We start from the raw sequence: 23,970 nt of genomic DNA, 5'->3' as shown, positions 1-23,970 counted from the left end.
CAAAACGCTATAATTATACAGGGACAACCTTTATATAAGTGTTTTTCCCTTATAGCATCTTAATATATATAATCATATCGCCAAATAAGAGCCCCCCCTCTCTGTTTTAACCCTGTTTCTGTAGTGCAGTGCAGGGGAGAGCCTGGGAGCCTTCCCACCAGCATTTCTGTGAGGGAAAATGGCACTGTGTGCTGAGGAGAATAGGCCCCGCCCCCTTTTCGGCGGGCTTCTTCTCCCGTTTTTCTGAGACCTGGCAGGGGTTAAATACATCCATATAGCCCCAGGGGCTATATGTGATGTATTTTTTTAGCCAGAACAAGGTATTCTCATTGCTGCCCAGGGCGCCCCCTGCAGCGCCCTGCACCCTCCGTGACCGCTGGTGTGAAGTGTGTGACAACAATGGCGCACAGCTGCAGTGCTGTGCGCTACCTCATGAAGACTGAAAAGTCTTCTGCCGCCGGTTTCTGGACCTCTTCACTTTTCGGCATCTGCAAGGGGGTCGGCGGCGCGGCTCCGGGACCGGACTCCATGGCTGGGCCTGTGTTCGATCCCTCTGGAGCTAATGGTGTCCAGTAGCCTAAGAAGCCAATCCATCCTGCACGCAGGTGAGTTCACTTCTTCTCCCCTAAGTCCCTCGTTGCAGTGAGCCTGTTGCCAGCAGGACTCATTGTAAAATAAAAAACCTAAAAACTTTCTCTAAGCAGCTCTTTAGGAGAGCCACCTAGATTGCACCCTGCTCGGACGGGCACAAAAACCTAACTGAGGCTTGGAGGAGGGTCATAGGGGGAGGAGCCAGTGCACACCACCTGATCCTAAAGCTTTATTTTTGTGCCCTGTCTCCTGCGGAGCCGCTAATCCCCATGGTCCTGACGGAGTCCCCAGCATCCACTAGGACGTCAGAGAAAAGGCAATTACAAGATGAATGGTTTAACAGCACTGCTAGCAATAGGATTATTGTAAAGGTTGTCATCCACTGAAGATACAAATGATCTGAACAGTGCTACCTAGTAAATTTACCTGAGGATGTGGCTTGCTATAACTTTTCTTCCCTTCAAGACGAAAAAAAGGACCATCTGCTCTAATGATTCATGTCTAGATGTCTTAGGAAAAATGCAGATAAGCAAACATTTTTTCTTTTACATTTTAGTAATGACTTTTTTTTTTTATCATGTTTTATATACACTCTATTACTGGCCATCGTGGCTTTTTCTTTATAAGCTATTACCATATAATTATATTTCACCATGTGATATCATCTTACAAAATGTCAAGTTAAGCTGTGGATTCCTAATCCGATATATTTTGTACGCCGATTTCACTTCGTGCAAAAGGTTCTCAAACGCAGGGTCCTCAAGGCACCCCAACGGTCCAGGTTTTAAGTATGTCTATGCTTAAATACAGGTGACTTCATCTCAGTCAATTTGATTTAAGCATCTGTGCTAGGCTGTGGATATACTTAAAACCTGCACTGTTGGGGTGCCTTGAGGACTGCGTTTGAGAACCTGATTTAGTAAATCTAGAGGAATAAGTCACTATGTTCAACTGCATAAATAATTCTTAACCCATAAATTTATTTTGCTGCTTTTTAATTTGTGCTTCACGTGTCTTATATACTACTGCACCGTAACGGATATGTTGCAATACATGTTAATAAAGATGAAAGATGTTTATTAAATAAATATCACACATTCTTCATATGACTTTACGATGTTTGATAAACTAGAATGCTGAACTATCCTTTTGTTAAATAAAAATAAGTAAACAAACGATTCAATGCAAACAAATAAAAAAACAACTGATCATTAATGGTTTTAACACACATTCTGCAACGGGGCCTGGAGTGCTGCTGAGTTTAACCAGGATCTTTGGCAAGAAGTTCTCAATGGTATTTTCTCCAGCGATCTTGTTCTGAAAGAGGGAAATTAATTTAGCTATATAATCAAATACAGGTATGTCTATCCCGCACATCTGTTGGACAGGAGCCTCACCTCACTATTCTGTATTACTAGAGAACTCCGGTCCTTCCGCTATCTACACATCACAGCACTGCTTGTGTTACCTGTAGCCCAGTCATTACTACAACAGTTCAGTGCTTACTACATGACATGCTTACTTACTTTCAAGGTCTCCTCTAAGGGAGGTCACATCAGGGGTAATTCAGAGTTGATTGCAGCAGCAAATTTGTTAGCAGTCTGGCAAAACCATGGGGGAAATTCTGAGTTGATCGCAGCAGCAAGTTTGTTAGCAACTGGGCAAAACCATGTGCACTGCAGGGGGGGCCGATATAACATTTGCAGAGAGTTAGATTTGGGTGGGTTATATTGTTTCTGTGCATGGTAAATACTGGTTGCTTTATTTTTACACTGCAATTTAGATTTCAGTTTGAACACACCCCACCGAAATCTAATGGGCCCTACACACTGGCAGGCTCGGCGGCATATCACAGAATGTGTGGGGGGCATAACTCTCTGATATCTGCCCCCCCTGCAGTGCAGATGGTTTTGTCCAACTGCTAACAAATTTGCTGCTGCTGTCAACTCTGAATTACCCCCATCATTAGGCCCTGCTCCCACCATGGGAAAAATGCAGCGATTTGTGGGTCTGCGAGGAAAAGGTGGGGCTAAAAGTCATATCATTTAGCTCCACCTCCTCCATACAGAGCCTGGGTATTATCTCCTTATACTGCCTACTTCACTAGGGAGCTGACGGTTTGCGGGAGATCCATCTACTCTTCTGGGGGGCTATCTGAAAAATCTGGAGTCTCCCGCAGCTTCTGGGAGAGTTGGCATGTATGCTACATGGTCCGCACATTCATCTCCTAAAACACTCTGTACTGTTGTGAACCAGACTTACAGTATCTAAATAGGTCTGCAGGTTCCTGCTTCCCTCCATTCCTCTCCTCATGTCAGGTCACTACCCATGTCTCATGCAGCCCTTTATTAGGGAAAAGGACTGATCACTGCTTTCTGCACTCGTTTTAATTATCCAACAAAATATCATGTATTCCAAGTATTCCGATTGCCCAGTTTTAGCAAAACTGGAAACCCAGGGATAACGAATGGTAATGAAAAAGTGCCCCATCCCTAATCAAATGCAGCTTAAAAATAATTAATAGAAAAATAAATAATTTGCATGTTGCAGTATCTGACTACATCAATTAGTGTTATCATATAGGATTGTTCCAAAGAAATAATAGGATTTTAATACCTACCGGTAAATCCTTTTCTCTTAGTCCGTAGAGGATGCTGGGGAAGCTTCAAGAACTATGGGGTATAGATGGGATCTGCAGGAGACATGGGCACACTATAAGACTTTGAATGGGTGTGAACTGGCTCCTCCCTCTATGCCCCTCCCCCAGACTCCAGTTATAGGAACTGTGCCCAGGGAGACGGACATTACGAGGAAAAGGATTTATTTAATTATGTTAAACTAAGGTGAGATACATACCAGCTCACACCACTAACACGCCGTGCAACATGGCATTCAACAACAACAACGCATGCAACGGCATGACCAACAACAGCCACAGAATGACTGAACTCAACGCAACCTGAGTGTAACTATAACCAAACTGCAGGTACAGCCCGCACTGGGACGGTCGCCCAGCATCCTCTACGGACTAAGAGAAAAGGATTTACCGGTAGGTATTAAAATCCTATTTTCTCATACGTCCTAGAGGATGCTGGGGAAGCTTCAAGAACCATGGGGTTTATACCAAAGCTCTAGAACGGGTGGGAGAGTGCGGATGACTCTGCAGCACTGATTGACCAAACAAGAGGTCCTCTTCAGCCAGGGTATCAAACTTGTAAAACTTCGCAAAGGTGTTTGAACCCGACCAAGTAGCGGCTCGGCAAAGTTGTAACGCCGAGACACCCCGGGCAGCCGCCCAGGATGAGCCCACCTTTCTGGTAGAATGGGCTTTCACCGATTTCGGTAACGGCAAGCCTGCCGTAGAATGAGCCTGCTGAATCGTACTACAAATCCAGCGCGCAAAAGTCTGCTTAGAAGCAGGAGCCCCAATCTTGTTGGGAGCCCACAGGACAAACAGAGCCTCTGTTTTCCTAATCTGCGCTGTTCTGGCGACATAGATCTTCAAAGCTCTGACCACAATAAGAGATTTTGACTCCGCCAATGCGTCAGTATCCACTGGCACCACAATCATCTGGTTAACATGAAATGAAGAAACCACTTTTGGCAGAAATTGCTGACGAATTCTCAACTCTGCTCTATCAGCATGGAAAATCAAATAGGGGCTTTTGTGAGACAAAGTTCCAAATCAGACACTCGCCTTGCAGACGCCAAGGCCAACAACATGACCACTTTCCAAGTAAGGAATTTTAATTCAACCTTGCGTAAAGGTTCAAACCAATGCAAGAATTGCAACACCACATTAAGATCCCACGGTGCCACTGGGGGCACAAAGGGAGGTTGGATGTGCAGTACGCCTTTTACGAAGGTCTGAACTTCTGGAAGGGAGGCCAATTCTTTTTGAAAAAAAGGCTGAAATCTGTACTTTAATAGAGCCTAACTTTAGGCCCGCATCCAGACCTGCTTGTAGGAAATGGAGCAAACGCCCCAGGTGGAATTCTTCCGTAGCAGCCTTCTTGGATTCACACCAAGACACATATTTCCTCCAAATACGGTGGTAATGCTTTGCCGTTACTTCTTTTCTAGCCTGAAGAAGTGTAGGAATGACTTCACTGGGAATACCCTTTCGGCTAGGATTGTGCGTTCAACCGCCACGCCGTCAAACACAGCCGCGGTAAGTCCTGATACACGCACGGCCCCTGTTGTAACAGGTCTTCCCGAAGAGGAAGAGGCCAGGGATCTTTTATGAGCAACTCCCGAAGATCTGGATACCAGGCCCTTTTTGGACAATCCGGAACAATGAGGATCGCCTGAACTCTTGTTCTCCGTATAATTTTTATCACCTTCGGAATGAGTGGAAGTGGAGGGAACACACAGAGTGACTGACTGAAACACCCACGGTGTCACTAGGGCGTCCACCGCTATCGCTTGAGGGTCCCTTGACCTGGAACAATATCTCTGAAGTTTCTTGTTGAGGTGGGATGCCATCATGTCCACTTGAGGAACACCCCAACGACTTGTCACTTCTGCAAAGACCTCTTGATGAAGACCCCACTCTCCTGGATGGAGATCGTGTCTGCTGAGGAAGTCTGCTTCCCAGTTGTCCACTCCTGGAATGAAGACCGCTGACAGAGCGCTGGCATGTCTTTCCGCCCAGCGAAGAATTTTCGTGGCCTCGGCCATCGCCGCTCTGCTTTTTGTTCCGCCTTGGCGGTTTATGTACGCCACTGCTGTCACGTTGTCTGACTGAATCAAGACCGGCAGACCTCGAAGAAGATGTTCTGCTTGCAGTATGCCGTTGTAGATGGCTCTTAATTCCAGAATGTTTATGTGTAGACAAGCTTCCTGGCTTGACCACTTTCCCTGAAAGTTTCTTCCCTGTGTGACTGCTTCCCAGCCTCGAAGGCTTGCATCCGTGGTCACCAGGATCCAATCCTGAATCCCGAACCTGCGTCCCTCCAGAAGGTGAGAACTGTGCAGCCACCACAGAAGGGAAATCCTGGTCCTGGGAGATAGAATTATTTTCCGGTGCATGTCCAGGTGAGACCCGGACCACTGGTCCAGCAGGTTCCACTGAAACACCCTGGCATGGAACCTGCCATACGGAATGGCGTCGTAGGCCGCCACCATCTTCCCCAGCAACCGCGTGCAGTGAAGAACTGACACCTTTGTAATTTCAAAGCTTTTTCCACTGGAAGAAAAACTCTTTGCAACTCTGTATCCAGAATCATACCCAGGAACGACAGCCGTGTCGTTGGATCCAACTGTGATTTTGGCAAATTTAGGAGCCAACCGTGTTGTTGCAAAATCGTCAGTGAAAGGGCAACATTCTTCAACAATTGCTCCTTGGACCTCGCCTTTATGAGGAGATCGTTCAAGTACGGGATAATTGTGATTCCCTGCTTGCGCAGAAGAACCATCATCTCCGCCATTACTTTGGTGAAAATCCTCTGAGCTGTGGACAGACCAAACGGCAACGTCTAAAATCGGAAATGACGACAATCCTGCACAGAAAATCTCAGGTAAGCCTGATGCGGAGGATATATATCGCATGTAAGTAGGCATCTTTTATGTCGACCGACACCATAAAATCCCCCTCCAGAAGACTGGAGATCACTGCTCGTAGAGACTCCATCTTGAACTTGAATCTTTTCAGAAAGACATTGAGGGATTTTAGGTGTAGAATCGGTCTGACTGAGCCATCTGGCTTCGGGACCACGAACAGGCTCGAATAAAACCCTTCCACCTGTTGAGACGGGGGCACCGTGACAATCACTTGATTTTGACACAACTTTAGTATCGCAGCGCTTACTATCTCCCTTTCTGGAAGAGAAGCTGGAAAGGCCGATTTGAAAAATCGGTGAGGGGGCATGTCTTGAAACTCTAACCTGTACCTCTGGGTTACTAAGTCCACTATCCAAGGATCCAGGTCCGAGTGCAGCCAGACCTGACTGAAGAGTTTGAGACGTGCCCCCACTGGAGCGGACTCCCGCAACGGAGCCCCAGCGTCATGCGGTGGATTTGGTAGAAGCCGGAGAGGACTTCTGCTCTTGGGAACTTGCCACCGCCTGCGACCTCTTTCCCTTTCCTCTTCCTCTCGCAGCAAGGAAGGAGGACCCACAACCTTTTTTGAATTTATTGGGCCGAAAGGACTGCATCTGATAGTGAGGTGATTTCTACTGCTGTGCAGGAACATAAGGTAAAAATGACGACTTACCCGCGGTAGCCGTAGACACCAGGTCAGTGAGGCCGTCGCCAAACAATACCCTACCGTTAAACGGTAGAGACTCCATCGCCTTCTTAGAGTCAGCGTCAGCATTCCATTGATGAATCCACAACGCTCTCCTAGCCGAGACCGCCATGGCATTGGCCCTTGATCCCAAAAGGCCAATATCCCTTACAGCTTTTTTTAAATATGCTGCAGCGTCCCTGATGTGACTCAAAAGCACACTCTCTCTGTCTAGGGACTCTACCTCAGATGATAAGTTATCTGCCCACCGTTCAATAGCGCTACTCACCCATGCAGCAGCAACGGCAGACCTGAGTAGCGACCCCGTAGTGACATAAATAGATTTCAGTGTATTTTCCTGCTTACAATCCGCAGGATCCTTTAGGGCTGCCGTGTCAGGGGACGGGAGCGCCACTTTTTTGGACAGACGCGACAAAGCCTTGTCTACCGTGGGGACTGACTCCCACCTTTCCCTGTCCCCAGAAGGGAATGGATATGCCACTGGAATTCTTTTGGGAACATGTATCCTTTTGTCAGGATTTTCCAAAGCTTTTTCAAAAACTGCGTTCAGCTCATGAGAGGGAGGAAACGTTACCTCAGGTTTCTTTCCTTTATACATACAGACCCTAGTATCAGGAACAGCGGGGTCCTCAGTGATACGTAAAACATCTTTTATTGCCACAATCATGTACTGAATACTCTTAGCCAGTTTTGGATGTAATCTGGCATCACTATAGTCGACACTGGAATCAGAGTCCGTGTCGGTATCTGTATCTGCTATCTGGGTAAATGGCCGTTTCTGAGACCCCGAAGGAGCCTGGGCCTGTGACAAAGCATCTTCCATGGATTTCCTCCATGTCTGGTTCTTAGACTCAGATTTATCAAATCTCTTAGCTAACTTAGTCACATTTGCGTTTAAAACACTTAACATATTCACCCAATCATCTGTCGGCGGTGCCGACATTGCCACTCTCCCAGAATTGTCTGTCCCCACTCCAGCCTCCTCCTGGGAAGAGCATTCAGCCTCAGACATGTCGACACACACATACCGACACAACCACACTGGGGCTATAGGAGACAGACCCACACTAAAGCCTGCCAGAGAGACACAGAGAGAGTTCTGCCAGCTCACACCCAGCGCCTATCCCGGTACTGATGCCAGTAATAAGACTGCCCAGACCTGCTAGCGCTTTTTTTATATAAAATAAATCACCACATTTCCAGCGCCTCCCCCCCACAAATAACAAACCTAATAAAGTATTTTCCTGAGAAACTCTGGAGAGCTCCTCAGTGTGCATCCAGTCTCACTGGGCACAGAATCTAACTGGAGTCTGGGGGAGGGGCATAGAGGGAGGAGCCATTTCACACCCATTCAAAGTCTTATAGTGTGCCCATGTCTCCTGCGGATCCTGTCTATACCCCATGGTTCTTGAAGCTTCCCCAGCATCCTCTAGGACGTATGAGAAATGCCCTTTAACTGTTTGTAATCAGCAGATCAATATTCTACTAATTTAAATTTATTTATTTTATTCATGTTGGTCCTTGACTTCTTAAGGCACTGTTTATGAAGACATTTAGGGGCCGATGCAGTTTTGTACACATCACTGCTGGTGGACTACCCTATTCATGAGCTTTGTTTGACCTGTCATCATCAGTGCACATTTACACCAGTCCTATACTTGGAGCAAATAAATGTGACTGAAAAAATAAGAATTTACTCACCGGTAATTCTATTTCTCATAGTCCGTAGTGGATGCTGGGGACTCCGTAAGGACCATGGGGATTAGCGGCTCTGCAGGAGACTGGGCACAACTATAAAGAAAGCTTTTAGACTACTGGTGTGCACTTGCTCCTCCCACTAAGACCCTCCTCCAGACCTCAGTTAGGATACTGTGCCCGGAAGAGCTGACACAAGTAGGAAGGATTTTGAATCCCGGGTAAGACTCATACCAGCCACACCAATCACACCGTATAACTCGTGATACAATACCCAGTTAACAGCATGATAACAACTGAGCCTCTCAACAGATAGCTCAACAATAACCCTTTAGTTAAGCAATAACTATATACAAGTATTGCAGACAATCCGCACTTGGGATGGGCGCCCAGCATCCACTACGGACTATGAGAAATAGAATTACCGGTGAGTAAATTCTTATTTTCTCTAACGTCCTAAGTGGATGCTGGGGACTCCGTAAGGACCATGGGGATTATACCAAAGCTCCCAAACGGGCGGGAGAGTGCGGATGACTCTGCAGCACCGAATGAGAGAACTCAAGGTCCTCCTCAGCCAGGGTATCAAATTTGTAGAATTTAGCAAACGTGTTTGCCCCTGACCAAGTAGCAGCTCGGCAAAGTTGAAGAGCCGAGACCCCTCGGGCAGCCGCCCAAGAAGAGCCCACTTTCCTCGTGGAATGGGCTTTTACTGATTTAGGATGCGGCAGTCCAGCCGCAGAATGTGCAAGCTGAATCGTACTACAAATCCAGCGAGCAATAGTCTGCTTAGAAGCAGGTGCACCCAACTTGTTGGGCGCATACAGGATAAATAGCGAGTCAGTCTTCCTGACTCCAGCTGTCCTGGAAACATAAATTTTTAGGGCCCTGACTACATCCAACAACTTGGAAGCCTCCAAGTCATTCGTAGCCGCAGGCACCACGATAGGTTGGTTCAGATGAAAAGCTGATACCACTTTGGGGAGAAACTGGGGACGAGTCCTCAATTCTGCCCTATCCATATGGAAAATCAGATAAGGGCTTTTACATGACAAAGCCGCCAATTTCGAAACACGCCTGGCCGAAGCCAAAGCCAACAACATGACCACTTTCCACGTGAGATATTTCAAATCCACGGTTTTCAGTGGCTCAAACCAATGTGACTTTAGGAAATCCAACACCACGTTGAGATCCCAAGGTGCCACTGGAGGCACAAAAGGGGGCTGAATATGCAGCACTCCCTTAACAAAAGTCTGAACTTCAGGTAGTGAAGCCAATTCTCTCTGGAAGAAAATCGAAAGAGCCGAAATCTGGACCTTAATGGAACCCAATTTAAGGCCCATAGTCACCCCTGACTGTAGGAAGTGCAGGAACCGGCCCAGCTGAAATTCTTCCGTTGGGGCCTTCCTGGCCTCACACCACGCAACATATTTTCGCCATATGCGGTGATAATGGTTCGCTGGTTACTTCTTTCCTAGCTTTCATCAGCGTAGGAATGACTACCTCCGGAATGCCCTTTTCCTTCAGGATCCGGTGTTCAACCGCCATGCCGTCAAACGCAGCCGCGGTAAGTCTTGGAACAGACAGGGCCCCTGCTGCAGCAGGTCCTGTCTGAGCGGTAGAGGCCATGGGTCCTCTGACACCATTTCTTGAAGTTCCGGATACCACGCTCTTCTTGGCCAATCCGGAACAATGAGTATAGTTCTTACTCCTCTTCTCCTTATTATCCTCAGTACCTTTGGTATGAGAGGAAGAGGAGGGAACACATAAACCGATCGGTACACCCACGGTGTTACCAGAGCGTCCACAGCTATCGCCTGCGGGTCTCTTGACCTGGCGCAATATTTTTCTAGCTTTTTGTTTAGGCGGGACGCCATCATGTCCACCTGTGGTTTTTCCCACTGGTTTACAATCATTTGAAAGACTTCTGGATGAAGTCCCCACTCTCCCGGGTGGAGGTTGTGCCTGCTGAGGAAGTCTGCTTCCCAGTTGTCCACTCCCGGAATGAACACTGCTGACAGTGCTAACACGTGATTTTCCACCCATCGGAGAATCCTTGTGGCTTCTGCCATCGCCATCCTGCTTCTCGTGCCGCCCTGTCGATTTACATGGGCGACCGCCGTGATGTTGTCTGACTGGATCAGTACCGGCTGGTTTTGAAGCAGGGGTTTTGCCTGACTTAGGGCATTGTAAATGGCCCTTAGTTCCAGAATATTTATGTGCAGGGAAGTCTCCTGACTTGACCATAGTCCTTGGAAGTTTCTTCCCTGTGTGACTGCTCCCCAGCCTCGAAGGCTGGCATCCGTGGTCACCTAGACCCAGTCCTGTATGCCGAATCTGCGGCCCTCTTGAAGATGAGCACTCTGCAGCCACCACAGCAGAGACACCCTTGTCCTTGGAGACAGGGTTATCAGACGATGCATCTGAAGATGCGATCCGGACCACTTGTCCAACAGGTCCCACTGAAAGGTTCTTGCATGAAACCTGCCGAATGGAATCGCTTCGTAGGAAGCTACCATTTTTCCCAGGATCCGCGTGCAGTGATGCACCGACACCTGTTTAGGTTTTAGGAGGCCTCTGACTAGAGATGACAGCTCCTTGGCCTTCTCCTCCGGGAGAAACACTTTTCTCTGTTCTGTGTCCAGAACCATCCCTAGGAACAGCAGGCGTGTCGTAGGGACCAGCTGTGACTTTGGAATGTTTAGAATCCAGCCGTGCTGTTGTAGCACTTCCCGAGATAGTGCTACCCCTAACAACAACTGCTCTCTGGACCTCGCCTTTATCAGGAGATCGTCCAAGTACGGGATAATTAAAACTACGTTCCTTCGAAGGAGTATCATCATTTCCGCCATTACCTTGGTAAAGACCCTCGGAGCCGTGGAGAGACCGAACGGCAACGTCTGGAATTGGTAATGACAATCTTGTACCACAAACCTGAGGTACTCCTGGTGACTATGGTAAATGGGGACATGTAGGTAAGCATCCTTGATGTCCTGCGATAGCATGTAATCTCCCTCGTCCAGGCTTGCAATAACCGCCCTGAGCGATTCCATCTTGAACTTGAATTTTTTGATATATGTGTTCAAGGATTTCAAATTTAAAATGGGTCTCACCGAACCGTCCGGTTTCGGTAGCACAAACATTGTGGAATAGTAACCCCTTCCTTGTTGAAGTAGGGGCACCTTTAGTATCACTTGTTGTGAATACAGCTTTTGAATTGCCTGTAACACTGCCTCCCTTGCTGAGGGAGTGGTTGGCAAGGCAGATTTGAGGAAACGGCGGGGGGGAGACGTCTCGAATTCCAGTTTGTACCCCTGAGATACTATTTGAAGGATCCAGGGATCCACCCGTGAGCGAGCAGACTGATTGCTGAAATGCTTGAGACGGGCCCCGACCGTACCTGGCTCTGCCTGTGGAGCCCCAGCGTCATGCTGTGGACTTAGAGGAAGCGGGGGAGGACTTTTGCTCCTGGGAACTGGCTGTATGCTGCAGCTTTTTCCCTCTACCTCTGGGCAGAAAGGACGCGCCTTTAACCCGCTTGCCGCTATTGGGCCGAAAGGACTGTACCTGATAATACGGTGCTTTCTTTGGTTGTGAGGGAACATGGAGCAAAAATGTAGACTTCCCAGCTGTTGCTGTGGAAACGAGGTCCGAGAGACCATCCCCGAACAATTCCTCACCCTTATAAGGCAGAACTTCCATGTGTCGTTTGGAATCTGCATCACCTGTCCACTGCCGAGCCCATAACCCTCTCCTGGCAGAAATGGACATTGCACTAATTTTGGATGCCAGCCGGCAAATATCCCTCTGTGCATCCCTCATGTATAAAAGTGCGTCTTTTATATGCTCTACGTTCAGCAAAATAGTGTCCCTGTCTAGGGTATCAATATTTTCTGACAGGGAATCTGACCACGCAGCAGCAGCGCTGCACATCCAGGCTGAAGCTATAGCCGGTCTCAGTATCACACCTGTGTGTGTATATATAGATTTCAGGATAGCCTCCTGCTTTCTATCAGCAGATTCCTTCAGGGCGGCCGTATCCGGAGACGGTAGTGCCACCTTCTTTGACAAGCGTGTGAGCGCTTTATCCACCCTAGGGGATGTTTCCCAGCGTGACCTATCCTCTGGCGGGAAAGGGTACGCCATTAGTAACCTCTTAGAAATTACCATCTTTTTATCAGGGGAAGCGCATGCTTCTTCACACACTTCATTTAACTCTTCAGATGGAGGAAAAGCTACTGGTAGTTTTTTCTATCCAAACATTATACCCTTTTTTGTGGTACCGGGGGTAACATCAGAAATGTGCAACACATTTTTCATTGCCTCACTCATGTAACGTGTGGCCCTACTGGAAGCTACATTAGTCTCTTCGTCGTCGACACTGGAGTCAGTATCCGTGTCGACATCTGTGTCAACCATCTGAGGTAGCGGGCGTTTTAGAGCCCCTGATGGTTTTTGAGACGCCTGGGCAGGCACAGGCTGAGAAGCCGGCTGTCCCACATTAGGTATGTCGTCAAACCTTTTATGTAAGGAGTCGACACTATCACGTAATTCCTTCCACAGCACCATCCACTCAGGTGTTGACCCCGCAGGGGGTGACATCACATTTACAGGCATCTGCTCCGCCTCCACATAAGCCTCCTCATCAAACATGTCAACACAGCCGTACCGACACACCGCAAACACACAGGGAATGCTCTGACAGAGGACAGGACCCCACAAAGCCCTTTGGGGAGACAGAGAGAGAGTATGCCAGCACACACCAGAGCGCTATATAACACTGGGATCCCACTATCAATGAGTGTTTTCCCTATAGCTGCTTTTTTATATATATTACATATATATATATATATATCTATACTGCGCCTAAATTTAGTGCCCCCCCTCTCTTTTTTACCCTTCTGTAGTATTCTCAGACTGCAGGGGAGAGCCAGGGAGCTTCCTTCCAGCGGAACTGTGAGGGAAAAATGGCGCCAGTGTGCTGAGGGAGAAGCCCCGCCCCCTTTTCGGCGGACTTTCTCCCGCTTTTTCTGTGATACTGGCAGGGGTAATTTTACATCTATATAGCCTCTGGAACTATATATGATGTATATTTTGCCAGCCAAGGTGTTATTTATTGCCCTCAGGGCGCCCTCCCCCAGCGCCCTGCACCCATCAGTGACCGAAGTATAAGGTGTACATGAGGAGCAATGGCGCACAGCTGCAGTGCTGTGCGCTACCTTGGTGAAGACTGAAGTCTTCTGCCGCCGATTTTCCGGACCTTCTTCGTGCTTCTGGCTCCGGGAACGAACACCAAGGTCGGGTCCTGCGGTCGATCCCTCTGGAGCTAATGGTGTCCAGTAGCCTAAGAAGCCCAAACTACCACCTGTTAGGTAGGTTCGCTTCTTCTCCCCTTAGTCCCTCGCTGCAGTGAGTCTGTTGCCAGCAGATCTCACTGAAAATAAAAAACCTAAATATACTTTCTTTCTAGGTGCTCAGGAGAGCCCCTAGTGTGCATCCAGCTCGGCCGGGCACAAGAATCTAACTGGGGTCTGGAGGAGGGTCTTAGTGGGAGGAGCCAGTGCACACCAGTAGTCTAAAAGCTTTCTTTATAGTTGTGCCCAGTCTCCTGCGGAGCCGCTAATCCCCATGGTCCTTACGGAGTCCCCAGCATCCACTTAGGACGTTAGAGAAATAGGATTTTAATACCTACCGGTAAATCCTTTTCTCTTAGTCCGTAGAGGATGCTGGGGACTCCAAAAGGACCATGGGGTATAGACGGGATCCGCAGGAGACATGGGCACACTATAAGACTTTCAATGGGTGTGAACTGGCTCCTCCCTCTATGCCCCTCCTCCAGACTCCAGTTAGAGAACTGTGCCCAGGGAGACAGACATTTCGAGGAAAGAATTTATTGTTTAAACACAGTGAGTGTCATACCAGCTCACACCTCGAACATGCCGCAGAATGTGGCATTCAAAAGAACACCAGCCGATGGCATGAAAGATATACAGCAATATGCTGACCGAAAATGTAACACAACCTGTGTGTAAACACGACCAATAATAGCATACTGCATGCCATGGTATGAATAACTTCAGCAACAGACTTGACTGAAAAGAACCACCACCTGAGTGTAACCACCAACAGCTGCAGATACAGTACGCACTGGGACGGGCGCCCAGCATCCTCTGCGGACTAAGAGAAAAGGATTTACCGGTAGGTATTAAAATCCTATTTTCTCATACGTCCTAGAGGATGCTGGGGACTCCAAAAGGACCATGGGTTTATACCAAAGCTCCAGACCGGGCGGGAGAATATAGACAACTCTGCAGCACCGATTGAGCAACATGAGGTCCTCATCAGCCAGGGTTTCAAACTTGTAGAACTTAGCAACAATGTTTGAACCCGACCAAGTAGCTGCTTGGCAAAGTTAAACCGCCGAGACTCCTCGGGCATCCGCCCAAGAAGAGCCCACCTTCCCGGTAGGATGGGCCTTCACCGACTTCGGTAACGGCAATCCAGCCGTAGAATGAGCATGCCGAATCGTATCACAGATCCATTGTGTAATAGTCTGCTTAGAAGCAGGAACCCCAATTTGGTTGGGAGCATACAGGATAAACAGAGGCTCTGTTTCACCAATCTGAGCTGTTCTGGCAACATAAATATTCAAAGCTCTGACTACATTGAGAGAGTTCAAATCAGCCAAAGCTTCAGTAGCCACAGGCACCACAGTAGATTGGTTCATGTGAAATGCAGAAACCACTTTCGGCAGAAATTGTTGCCGAGTTCTCAATTCCTCTCTATCCACATGGAAGATCAAATAGGGCTCTTGTGAGACAAAGCTAATTCCTACACCCGCCTTGCGGACGCCAAGGCCAACAGCATGACCACTTTCCAAGTGAGAAATTTTTACTCAACCTTTCGTAAAGGTTCCAACCGGTGTGACGTAAGAAACTGCAACACCACGTTAAGGTCCCATGGTGCCACTGGGGCAACAATGGAGGTTGGAAGTGCAGCACCCCTTTCACGAAAGTCTTAACTACTGGAAGGGTGGCCAACTCTTTTTTTGAAAGAAAATTGATAAAGCCTAAATCTGCACTTTAATGGAGCCTAACTTTAGGCCTGTAACCACACCTGTTTGCAAAAAATGGAGAAAACGACCCAGCTGAACTTCTTCTGTAGGAGCTCTCTTGGATTCACACCAAGACATATACTCCCTCCAAATACGGTGGTAAAGCTTCGCCGTTGCTCCTTTCCCAGCCTGAAGCAACGTGGGAATGACTTCCCCGGAAATACCCTTTCGGGCTAGGACATGGCGTTCAACTGCCATGCTGTCAAACGCAGCCGCGGTAAGTCTCGATAAACTCCCGGACCTAGCTGTAACAGGTCCTCTCGTAGAGGAAGAGGCCAGGGATCTTTTATGAGTAAGTCTTGAAGATCTGGATACCCAAGCCCTCCTTGGCTAGACCAGAACAATGAAGATCGCCTGAACCTTTGTTCTTCTTATGTTTATCACCTTCGGAAACAGTGAAAGTGGAGGGAACATACCCAGTCAACAGTATGAACAACAACAGAGCATCAGACAAACCTGATGCAACCATAACATAACCCTTATTTAAGCAATAACTATATACAAGTATTGCAGAAGAAGTCCGCACTTGGGACGGGCGCCCAGCATCCACTACGGACTACGAGAAATAGATTTACCGGTGAGTAAAATCTTATTTTCTCTAACGTCCTAGTGGATGCTGGGGACTCCGTAAGGACCATGGGGATTATACCAAAGCTCCCAAACGGGCGGGAGAGTGCGGATGACTCTGCAGCACCGAATGAGCAAACACAAGGTCCTCTTCAGCCAGGATATCAAACTTGTAGAACTTTGCAAAAGTGTTTGAACCCGACCAAGTAGCTGCTCGGCAAAGCTGTAATGCCGAGACCCGTCGGGCAGCCGCCCAAGAAGAGCCCACCTTCCTTGTGGAATGGGCTTTTACTGATTTTGGAGGCGGCAAGCCAGCCGCAGAATGAGCCTGCTGAATCGTGTTACAGATCCAGCGAGCAATAGTTTGCTTTGAAGCAGGAGCACCCAGCTTGTTGGATGCATACAGGATAAACAGCGAGTCAGTTTTCCTGACTCCAGCCGTTCTGGCTACATAAATCTTCAAAGCCCTGACTACATCTAGTAACTAGTGTATAAATCTGCATCATCCCCTTCATCTTCAAGTACACATTCTTTGGAGCTAGCAACTGAGATAAAACAACACAATTAAGGCCCATATAGACGGGCCGATGTGGAAGAGATGTGTGCTGAGCGAACCGCTCAGCACACATCTCTCCCGCCGCTCAGCGCAATGTGTACTGAGCATGCGGGGGGAGCCGCTCATTTCACCCAGCGGGTGAAGTGAACGACCCGCTAGATTGGCATGCATGCAGGCCAATCTAGCACCAGCGATAGCGATGTATCGCTGTAGGGAGTACACACGGAGCGATAATGCTTAAATTCTAAGAAATCTAGTCAGATTGCTTAGAATATCGCTACGTGAGTACCCCCCTTTAGGCTCAGTATCCTATATCCCAAAACACTGCTGCTCTGGACTGTTCCATATCAATTCATGACATCTACACATTGTGTTTTGGCTGTTATTTTTGTTTTTACCTGATCTTGGTACTAATAACAGTTGCAGCTTTATGTTTATACAAAAACGGCTTTCAAATACAGGTTGAGTATCCCATATCCAAATATTCCGAAATACGGAATATTCCGAAATACGGAGTTTTTTGAGTGAGAGTGAGATAGTGAAACCTTTGTTTTTTGATGGCTCAATGTACACAAACTTTGTTTAATACACAAAGTTATTAAAAATATTGTATTAAATGACCTTCAGGCTGTGTGTATAAGATGTATATGAAACATAAATGAATTGTGTGAATCTACACACACTTTGCTTAATGCACAAAGTTATAAAAAATATTGGCTAAAATGGCCTTCAGACTGTGTGTATAAGGTGTATATGTAACATAAATGCATTCTGTGCTTAGATTTAGGTCCCATCACCATGATATCTCATTATGGTATGCAATTATTCCAAAATACGGAAAAATCCGATATCCAAAATACCTCTGGTCCCAAGCATTTTGGATAAGGGATACTCAACCTGTATATACATTTTTTAATACAGCTCAGCCAATATATATGGAAACAGGTACAAAGGAAAAAAAGTGGCGTTACCCTTAGTAACTAATTAGATATTTGCATCTGTTTTCTAAACCCCACCATATAAAAAACAGAATCTGGTTGTTATGGACAACACCACCTGTTCCCTTTGGCAACAGTTTACAAAACTGCGCACCCACAGAATATTTTTATTGTGACTAATTAAGAAAACAGAATAAAGCCCAAGCTTACTTATATGATTGAAATTCCAGGAATAGCTCAGGACACAATACCCGGCAAGCAGCATAGCGAGGCCTGCTGCACCACCTTTCCTCACATTGATGTACTTGTTGTAGTATCGCCCCCAAGCTGTAAGAAAGAGTAAATAGTACTATCTGGTACAAAATAGTCAAAATTGTCACTTAGTCAAAATCGTACATAGACAAAATCTCAAGCACAGATAGTCAATGGGCTCTGGGGGAGTTCAAGGGAAGTCACAGTCAACATTGGACATAGCAAGGATCTCACCATGTGTACACACCTTAAGGGTGTAACGCTTAACAGAAGTCTTGGAAGAGCAACAGACATTTTTAAATTTATTTATTCTGTAGTGCAAATGAGATGTACCTTATAACAACCATCAACCAACTGATTTTAATTTAAAATATCTTGTTGTTTGCTGTAGATTACAGTACAAATATTACATAAGCTTGCTTGCGTTGTTTGTGGAAGCCTTTACATATTTTCTCTTACCGTTTTGAACTAATTCTGGAAACGTCTTAATTGAAAACCTACGGTTAGCCAACCATAAAGGGAGCTCTCCAAGCCTGACATCCATCAGGCGTCTGGATGCGAACGTGCTATCCGTAGCAGGCTTGCTAAGCACTGAGACAAAAATATGGAAATTGTTAAATCCACTTCATTATGAGAGAGAGAACTGACAGGGCAAGGAAACTGCAAAGACTTGGCAAGTAAGCTGAAGACTTAAGTATAGGTCTATAGCAGAGGTCCCCAAACACGGTTTTCAAGGCACCCTTATTGGTCCAGGTTTTAAGTATATCCATGTTTGGCCACAGATTACTTAATTAGTACTTCGTTCAATTTGATTTAACCATCTGTGCTGAGCCATGGATATACTTAAAACCTGGACTATTAGGGTGTCTTGAGGATCACGTTTGGATCTAATCGATGGACATCTGGCAGCATTGTAAAGAACATGACTATCCCATTCTAAATTCACAATCATTGGTGCAGATTACCAGGCTTTACTTCTGGTGGTTCTTTTGTTTCACTCCGCCTCTGGTCCAGACCCCATTCGTCTTGTCTTCCAGGAGCAATGCGTTGCCTGACATAATTAGAATACAGATGAGGGATCCACTGCAGTCCTAATGTGTTATTTACTGGTGTTACATCTGCAACAGACACAATCTTGCATGGGGATAGAAAGTGGAGGTTAATCTCCATGGATTTTGGAATAGTTTGCAATGTTTTTATGTTATTCAGAGCAGATATATGTGTATCCTGTGAGTGCAGTGTAGGAGAGATACTAGGTAACAATTGTGTGGCAAGGCTTTCCTGGACAATAGTGCTAGACAGATCAAGAGTGGAAACCTGGGAGGATTTCGTACAAGGAGAACTTGGCTCTGAATCCTGCTGCAAGACCAGGCTCACTTGCTCATGGAAGTATTTTTCATTGAGGAAACTTTGTGATTGATCCCATAATGCAACTGTGTTATTAGTTACACCTTCTTGTGTATTATCCCCGGTCTTTATGTAGAACTGGTCTTGTACAGTTATTCTCACACACTTCTTTTCAGTAATTTCCAAAGTGCCATTTGAAACTTGTTGGCACATAACGTTAAGCTTCTGACTAAAACTGTTCACACGGACTGATTCCACAATAGCTGTCTCCTTCCCATCAGTATCTGGTCTTGCTGAAATGCCCTGGAAGACTGCTGCAGATGGTACTATCTCTGGTACAGCAGCCTGGCCTTGCTCCCTTAATAATGTAACCACCTTACTGGTTCCGGATAGAGGAGCTTTTAGATTTTTTTTGGAATGTTTTAAATAAGATTGTTTTGCTTTGATGTCTTCTGCAAGGATTAATTTGTCATTTGGTTTGTTCACATGAATATTATTTACATCTTTCTCTGAACGCTGTCCTTTTGTGCTCACGATAGATTTCGGTTGTGTCACATAGGGCACTTTACTATCTGACGAAGGCTTTGTCATCTTTGCTTGGGTTTTTTGAGATGAGGATGTTGTACTGTTTATCTGAAGCTGTTTTGTTGGTCTCCCAATGTGCTCAGTAATATCAGTCTTCTGCTTCCCTTTCACTTTTGAATACCCTGTTGTGACTTCTCCTGGCAACACTGCATTCACGTTTTTCACAGACATCTGGGTATCTATATTTGTGTTGGCCATAGCTGGCGACTTGTTCTTGGAATCAGCCATCTTGCAGTATGGTAAATGGGACTTCAGCCTCTTAAAAGGCTTCCCACAGAATGGGCAGAGGTCACTCGAAGAAGATTGATCTTTCATTTCTAAAAGACAGACACGCTTTCAGTTTCTTTACAATTTAAATAAAATCTGAGTAAGTACATGTTTAACCAATGCATAATTTATATCACTTTAAAGTCAAACTGGTGAAAGCTGAACTGATGTATGTATATGGTACCACAAAGGTTCTGTAGTGTTGTACATTGGGGAAAACATGTAACAGAATTATGAGGTTACATTAGATTGTTAGACTAGTCTACAGATTTAATATAATTATGTGGAGGTGAGAGGGCCCTGCTTGTGAAATATGTGTATTTGTGAGGGTATCTGGATGATAGGTCCACCGCTAATCGTTGAAATGCATTAGGTCGACAGGTGCAAATGGTCGACACAGCTTTCCTCCCCAACTTTTTCATACTTTACCATCCACATGAATTACGATGGGGAATAGTAACCTGCCCGAAGTATGGCGAACGCAGTGGACTAATTCAGGTTCCACGTGGTTTGACGGCAAAAATGATGCCAAAAAATGGAAAAATGTTGTGTTGACCATTTGTCATGTCGATCTTTCTTTTAACATGTCGACCAATAGTAGCCGACCTAATGGCTGTCAACCTAATTAGGGTCGACCCTGTGAACCATACCCATTTGTGAGTATAACGCATATTGCGCATGTGTAGTATCGGTCCTGCGTCTTCACGCACAGTGAGGCTGTAGACATCAGGTGATTGACAGTTTGCAGATGCTTAGGGGTGGGGAGGGCTACGGCGATGGGCTACGTTTGTGGGAGTGCTGAGGCCAGGGTCTGTCTTCTGATGAAGATTACCTGGTCTCAGCGACAGAGCCGCAGCAGCTGATCTGCATATCCTGAGGGTTAATCAGATGGCCGATGGTGTCACAGAGTGATTTGATGCTGCATCCTCAGACGCAGCAGTGGATCACACATGCATGCAGGAGGTGTCTATATATAACAGATGTCTTCTGCTGCATTAGCATATGTAAGCATCACTGTTGCTTCCGCTATGCTACTGCTAACCAAACCTGGCCCACTATGCGTTTTGTTTGAACCAATAATCGGCATGGTTTTTCAACAAGTAGAAGGTGCCTGTCTTGGAGCTACACGCTTAGCGTTTGTTTTTTTCAAAGTTAGACATTTTCTGCAACACTACAATTGGTTTGTATTTGTCCGAACACAAGGATGATGAGGTTATCAGAATAAATTGTAGGAAATATAGGCAGATTAGTGATAATGGCCACACACTGCACGATATATGGCTATTTTGCCCGATATATTCTGGCAAGTCTGACTGCTAAAAAATTTTTTTTACAGTTTTATCGCCAAACCGATTATGCATACATGCACTACAGGGTATAGCAGGCCAATAACCTGATTATTGTCAATTATTCTATAGTGCACTGGTTCTTAAACTGGGTGCCTCAGGACACTTGCAGGGGTGCCCTGAGTTGGTGGTCCAGGACTAAATCAAATTTTTTTTTATGGTCAATGTAATAAGCAAAACCAGTGCTGGTGGCTGCCAATCATAAAATATGTGGACAAACGGAAGCAAATCCTACCCCTCACCACATTACCAAGCCATGTGTACACACGGTGAGATCCTTGCTATGTCCGATTTTGACTATGCGATTTCCCTTGAACTCCCCCAAAGCCCAGATAGTACAGATTTTGACTATCTGTGCTTGAGATTTTGTCTATGTACAATTTTGACTAAAGGTCCATACACACTTAACGATAAAATGAGCGACATCGCTCATTTTCCCCCCTCCTTGAACGACATCGCTCATTTTATCGTCAAGTGTGTATGCCGCCAGCGACGACCGATGCGCGGCCCCGCAACAATCGGCGCTGTCGGTAGGGCATGCATGAAGGATGTGGACTGTCGTCCACGGCCTTCATGCAGGGTTGGCGGGGGCGTGACGTCACTGAGCGATATGAGCAGTCATATCGCTCAGTGTGTACAGTCGGCCGCCGACCCGGGAGGGGGAAACATTAGACGATGTCGCTCACAGAGCGACATCGTCTAATGTGTATGGACCTTAAGTGCCAATTTTGACTATACTTTGTACTAGATAGTACACTAGGTAGTCAAGATTGACTTGCCTGCACAGTCTGTCTAGCTTTACGATACCGACCCCACGGGAGCGTGCATCTGGATCGAATCTGTATCGCAAGCTGCCTAACACCATGAGATATGCACTAACTTTTCATAAGATTTTGACTATATAGTCAAAATATTACAGATTTATCTCAGTGTGTACACATGGTGAGATTCGGACTAACCCCGATTCTCACTATGCGATAGGGGCTAGGTCGGTATCGCAAGCACATAATGACTGTGCTTATGATACTGACTATGTGCGATTTTGGCTAAGTGTCAATTTTGACTATCTTTTATATGAGATAGTCAAAATTGACTTGCCTGCAGTCTATTTAGGCTTCCGATGGCAACCGTGCATCGGCATCGCAAGGTGACTTTCACCTTGCGATCTGCACTAATTTTTCTAACGATTTTGACTACATAGTCAAAATTGTAAGAAAAAATCTCAGTGTGTGTAGACACCATAACGATGAAATATAAACACAATTTACTTAATTTAATATGCATTTCTAAATTTCTCGGTAAGAAACTTTTGGCCTAGGGGTGCCATGAAAAAAACTCTGATACTCTAGGGTGCAGTGATGCAAAAAGTTTGGGAACCACTGGTATAGTGTGTCCCTAGCTTTACAATGTAAAGGGAATATGGGGGAACACACAGAGGAAGAGGGGGGCTGAGCTGGGGATGCAGGGGCTAGAGTGACGAGGTGTGTGTGGTATGCTTCATAAAGATATGTAAGATCATTGAAAGTGTCCTTATGTCCTTGGATCCAGGTTAAGCACAAACTGACAGGTTTAGATAAAATGAAAAGTTTTAAATTCAAACAAAATTGATAAATGTATCTTTTTTTTTTTTTTTTAAGCCGCACTTTATAATGACTGTAGTTTCCTAGGCATGTGCAGCATTATCGGTCCTGACTGTATGACACTGCTGTTAGCACGCTGCTGTAAGGGGCGCTCAGACGGAGACAGGTGTTACCTAAAGTCTTGATTGCGGCATTCTACCCAAATGTTACATATATAGGAATGTGCGCGCTGCAGTGACCATCTCCCCGGCGGCGTCACACTGCTGCAGTGCTGATGACTCCCCGGCCGCTACATACACATGCAGCAGCATCCCCGGCCCCCGCAGCCATGTACAAGGTTTTTTACGTCATCCAGCACGTGACACGCCCCTAGGCCGCGCTGTCATTGGCTGGAATCACAAAGCCAGACGTTAGCTAGCGAAACTACTGCGCCGTGTTGGTTCTATATCGGAGGGGCTGAAGGGACCTTGTGACGTATTGAGGGGAGGAGCTACGTCACCAGGGGGAGGAGCTACGGGCGAACAGGGTACCCGAAAAGTACCCTCGCGGGCTCGCTTCGCTCGCCACGCTTCGGGCACGGTGGCTCGCTCCGCTCCGCTTCGCTCACCACCTAATTACTAAAGGTAATAGTTGGTGGCGTGGATAGTAGAGGAACTATCCCGCTGGCCTAGCTCCTCCCCCTTGCGTCGTAACTCCTCCCCCTTACGGAAAAGGTCCCTTTGCCCACTTGATTCTAGCATCTACCGTGTTGGTAGTGGTACTAGAGGCAAAAGTGAATTATAATAGCTCTCTATGTGCACGTATACTCTGGCCTGCTGTTGCCTAAATAAATCATAAATTAACAGCACAACGAAAATTTTAATATGATATGTAATTAACGAATGTTTT

At 46.3% G+C, this 23,970-nt stretch overlaps 1 protein-coding gene across 1 annotated transcript; it reads right to left on the bottom strand.

Moving 5' to 3' along the window:
- Nucleotides 1-1,651: 1,651 nt before the first annotated feature.
- On the bottom strand, nucleotides 1,652-23,447 carry MTNAP1 (mitochondrial nucleoid associated protein 1). Its single transcript, XM_063961167.1, has 5 exons — nucleotides 23,256-23,447; nucleotides 18,923-20,206; nucleotides 18,417-18,548; nucleotides 17,916-18,032; nucleotides 1,652-1,908 (listed from the first exon to the last, which is right to left on the bottom strand). The coding sequence occupies exons 2-5, from the start codon at nucleotides 20,202-20,204 to the stop codon at nucleotides 1,880-1,882; spliced, it is 1,560 nt and encodes a 519-aa protein (XP_063817237.1). The 5' UTR covers nucleotides 20,205-20,206; nucleotides 23,256-23,447; the 3' UTR covers nucleotides 1,652-1,879.
- Nucleotides 23,448-23,970: the final 523 nt, after the last annotated feature.

Source organism: Pseudophryne corroboree, chromosome 3, assembly GCF_028390025.1.
Source record: "Pseudophryne corroboree isolate aPseCor3 chromosome 3, aPseCor3.hap2, whole genome shotgun sequence".
NCBI classification, from domain to species: domain Eukaryota; kingdom Metazoa; phylum Chordata; class Amphibia; order Anura; family Myobatrachidae; genus Pseudophryne; species Pseudophryne corroboree.
The sequence above is the reverse complement of the archived record's forward strand: the minus strand, read 5'-3'. Positions and strand labels throughout refer to the sequence as shown.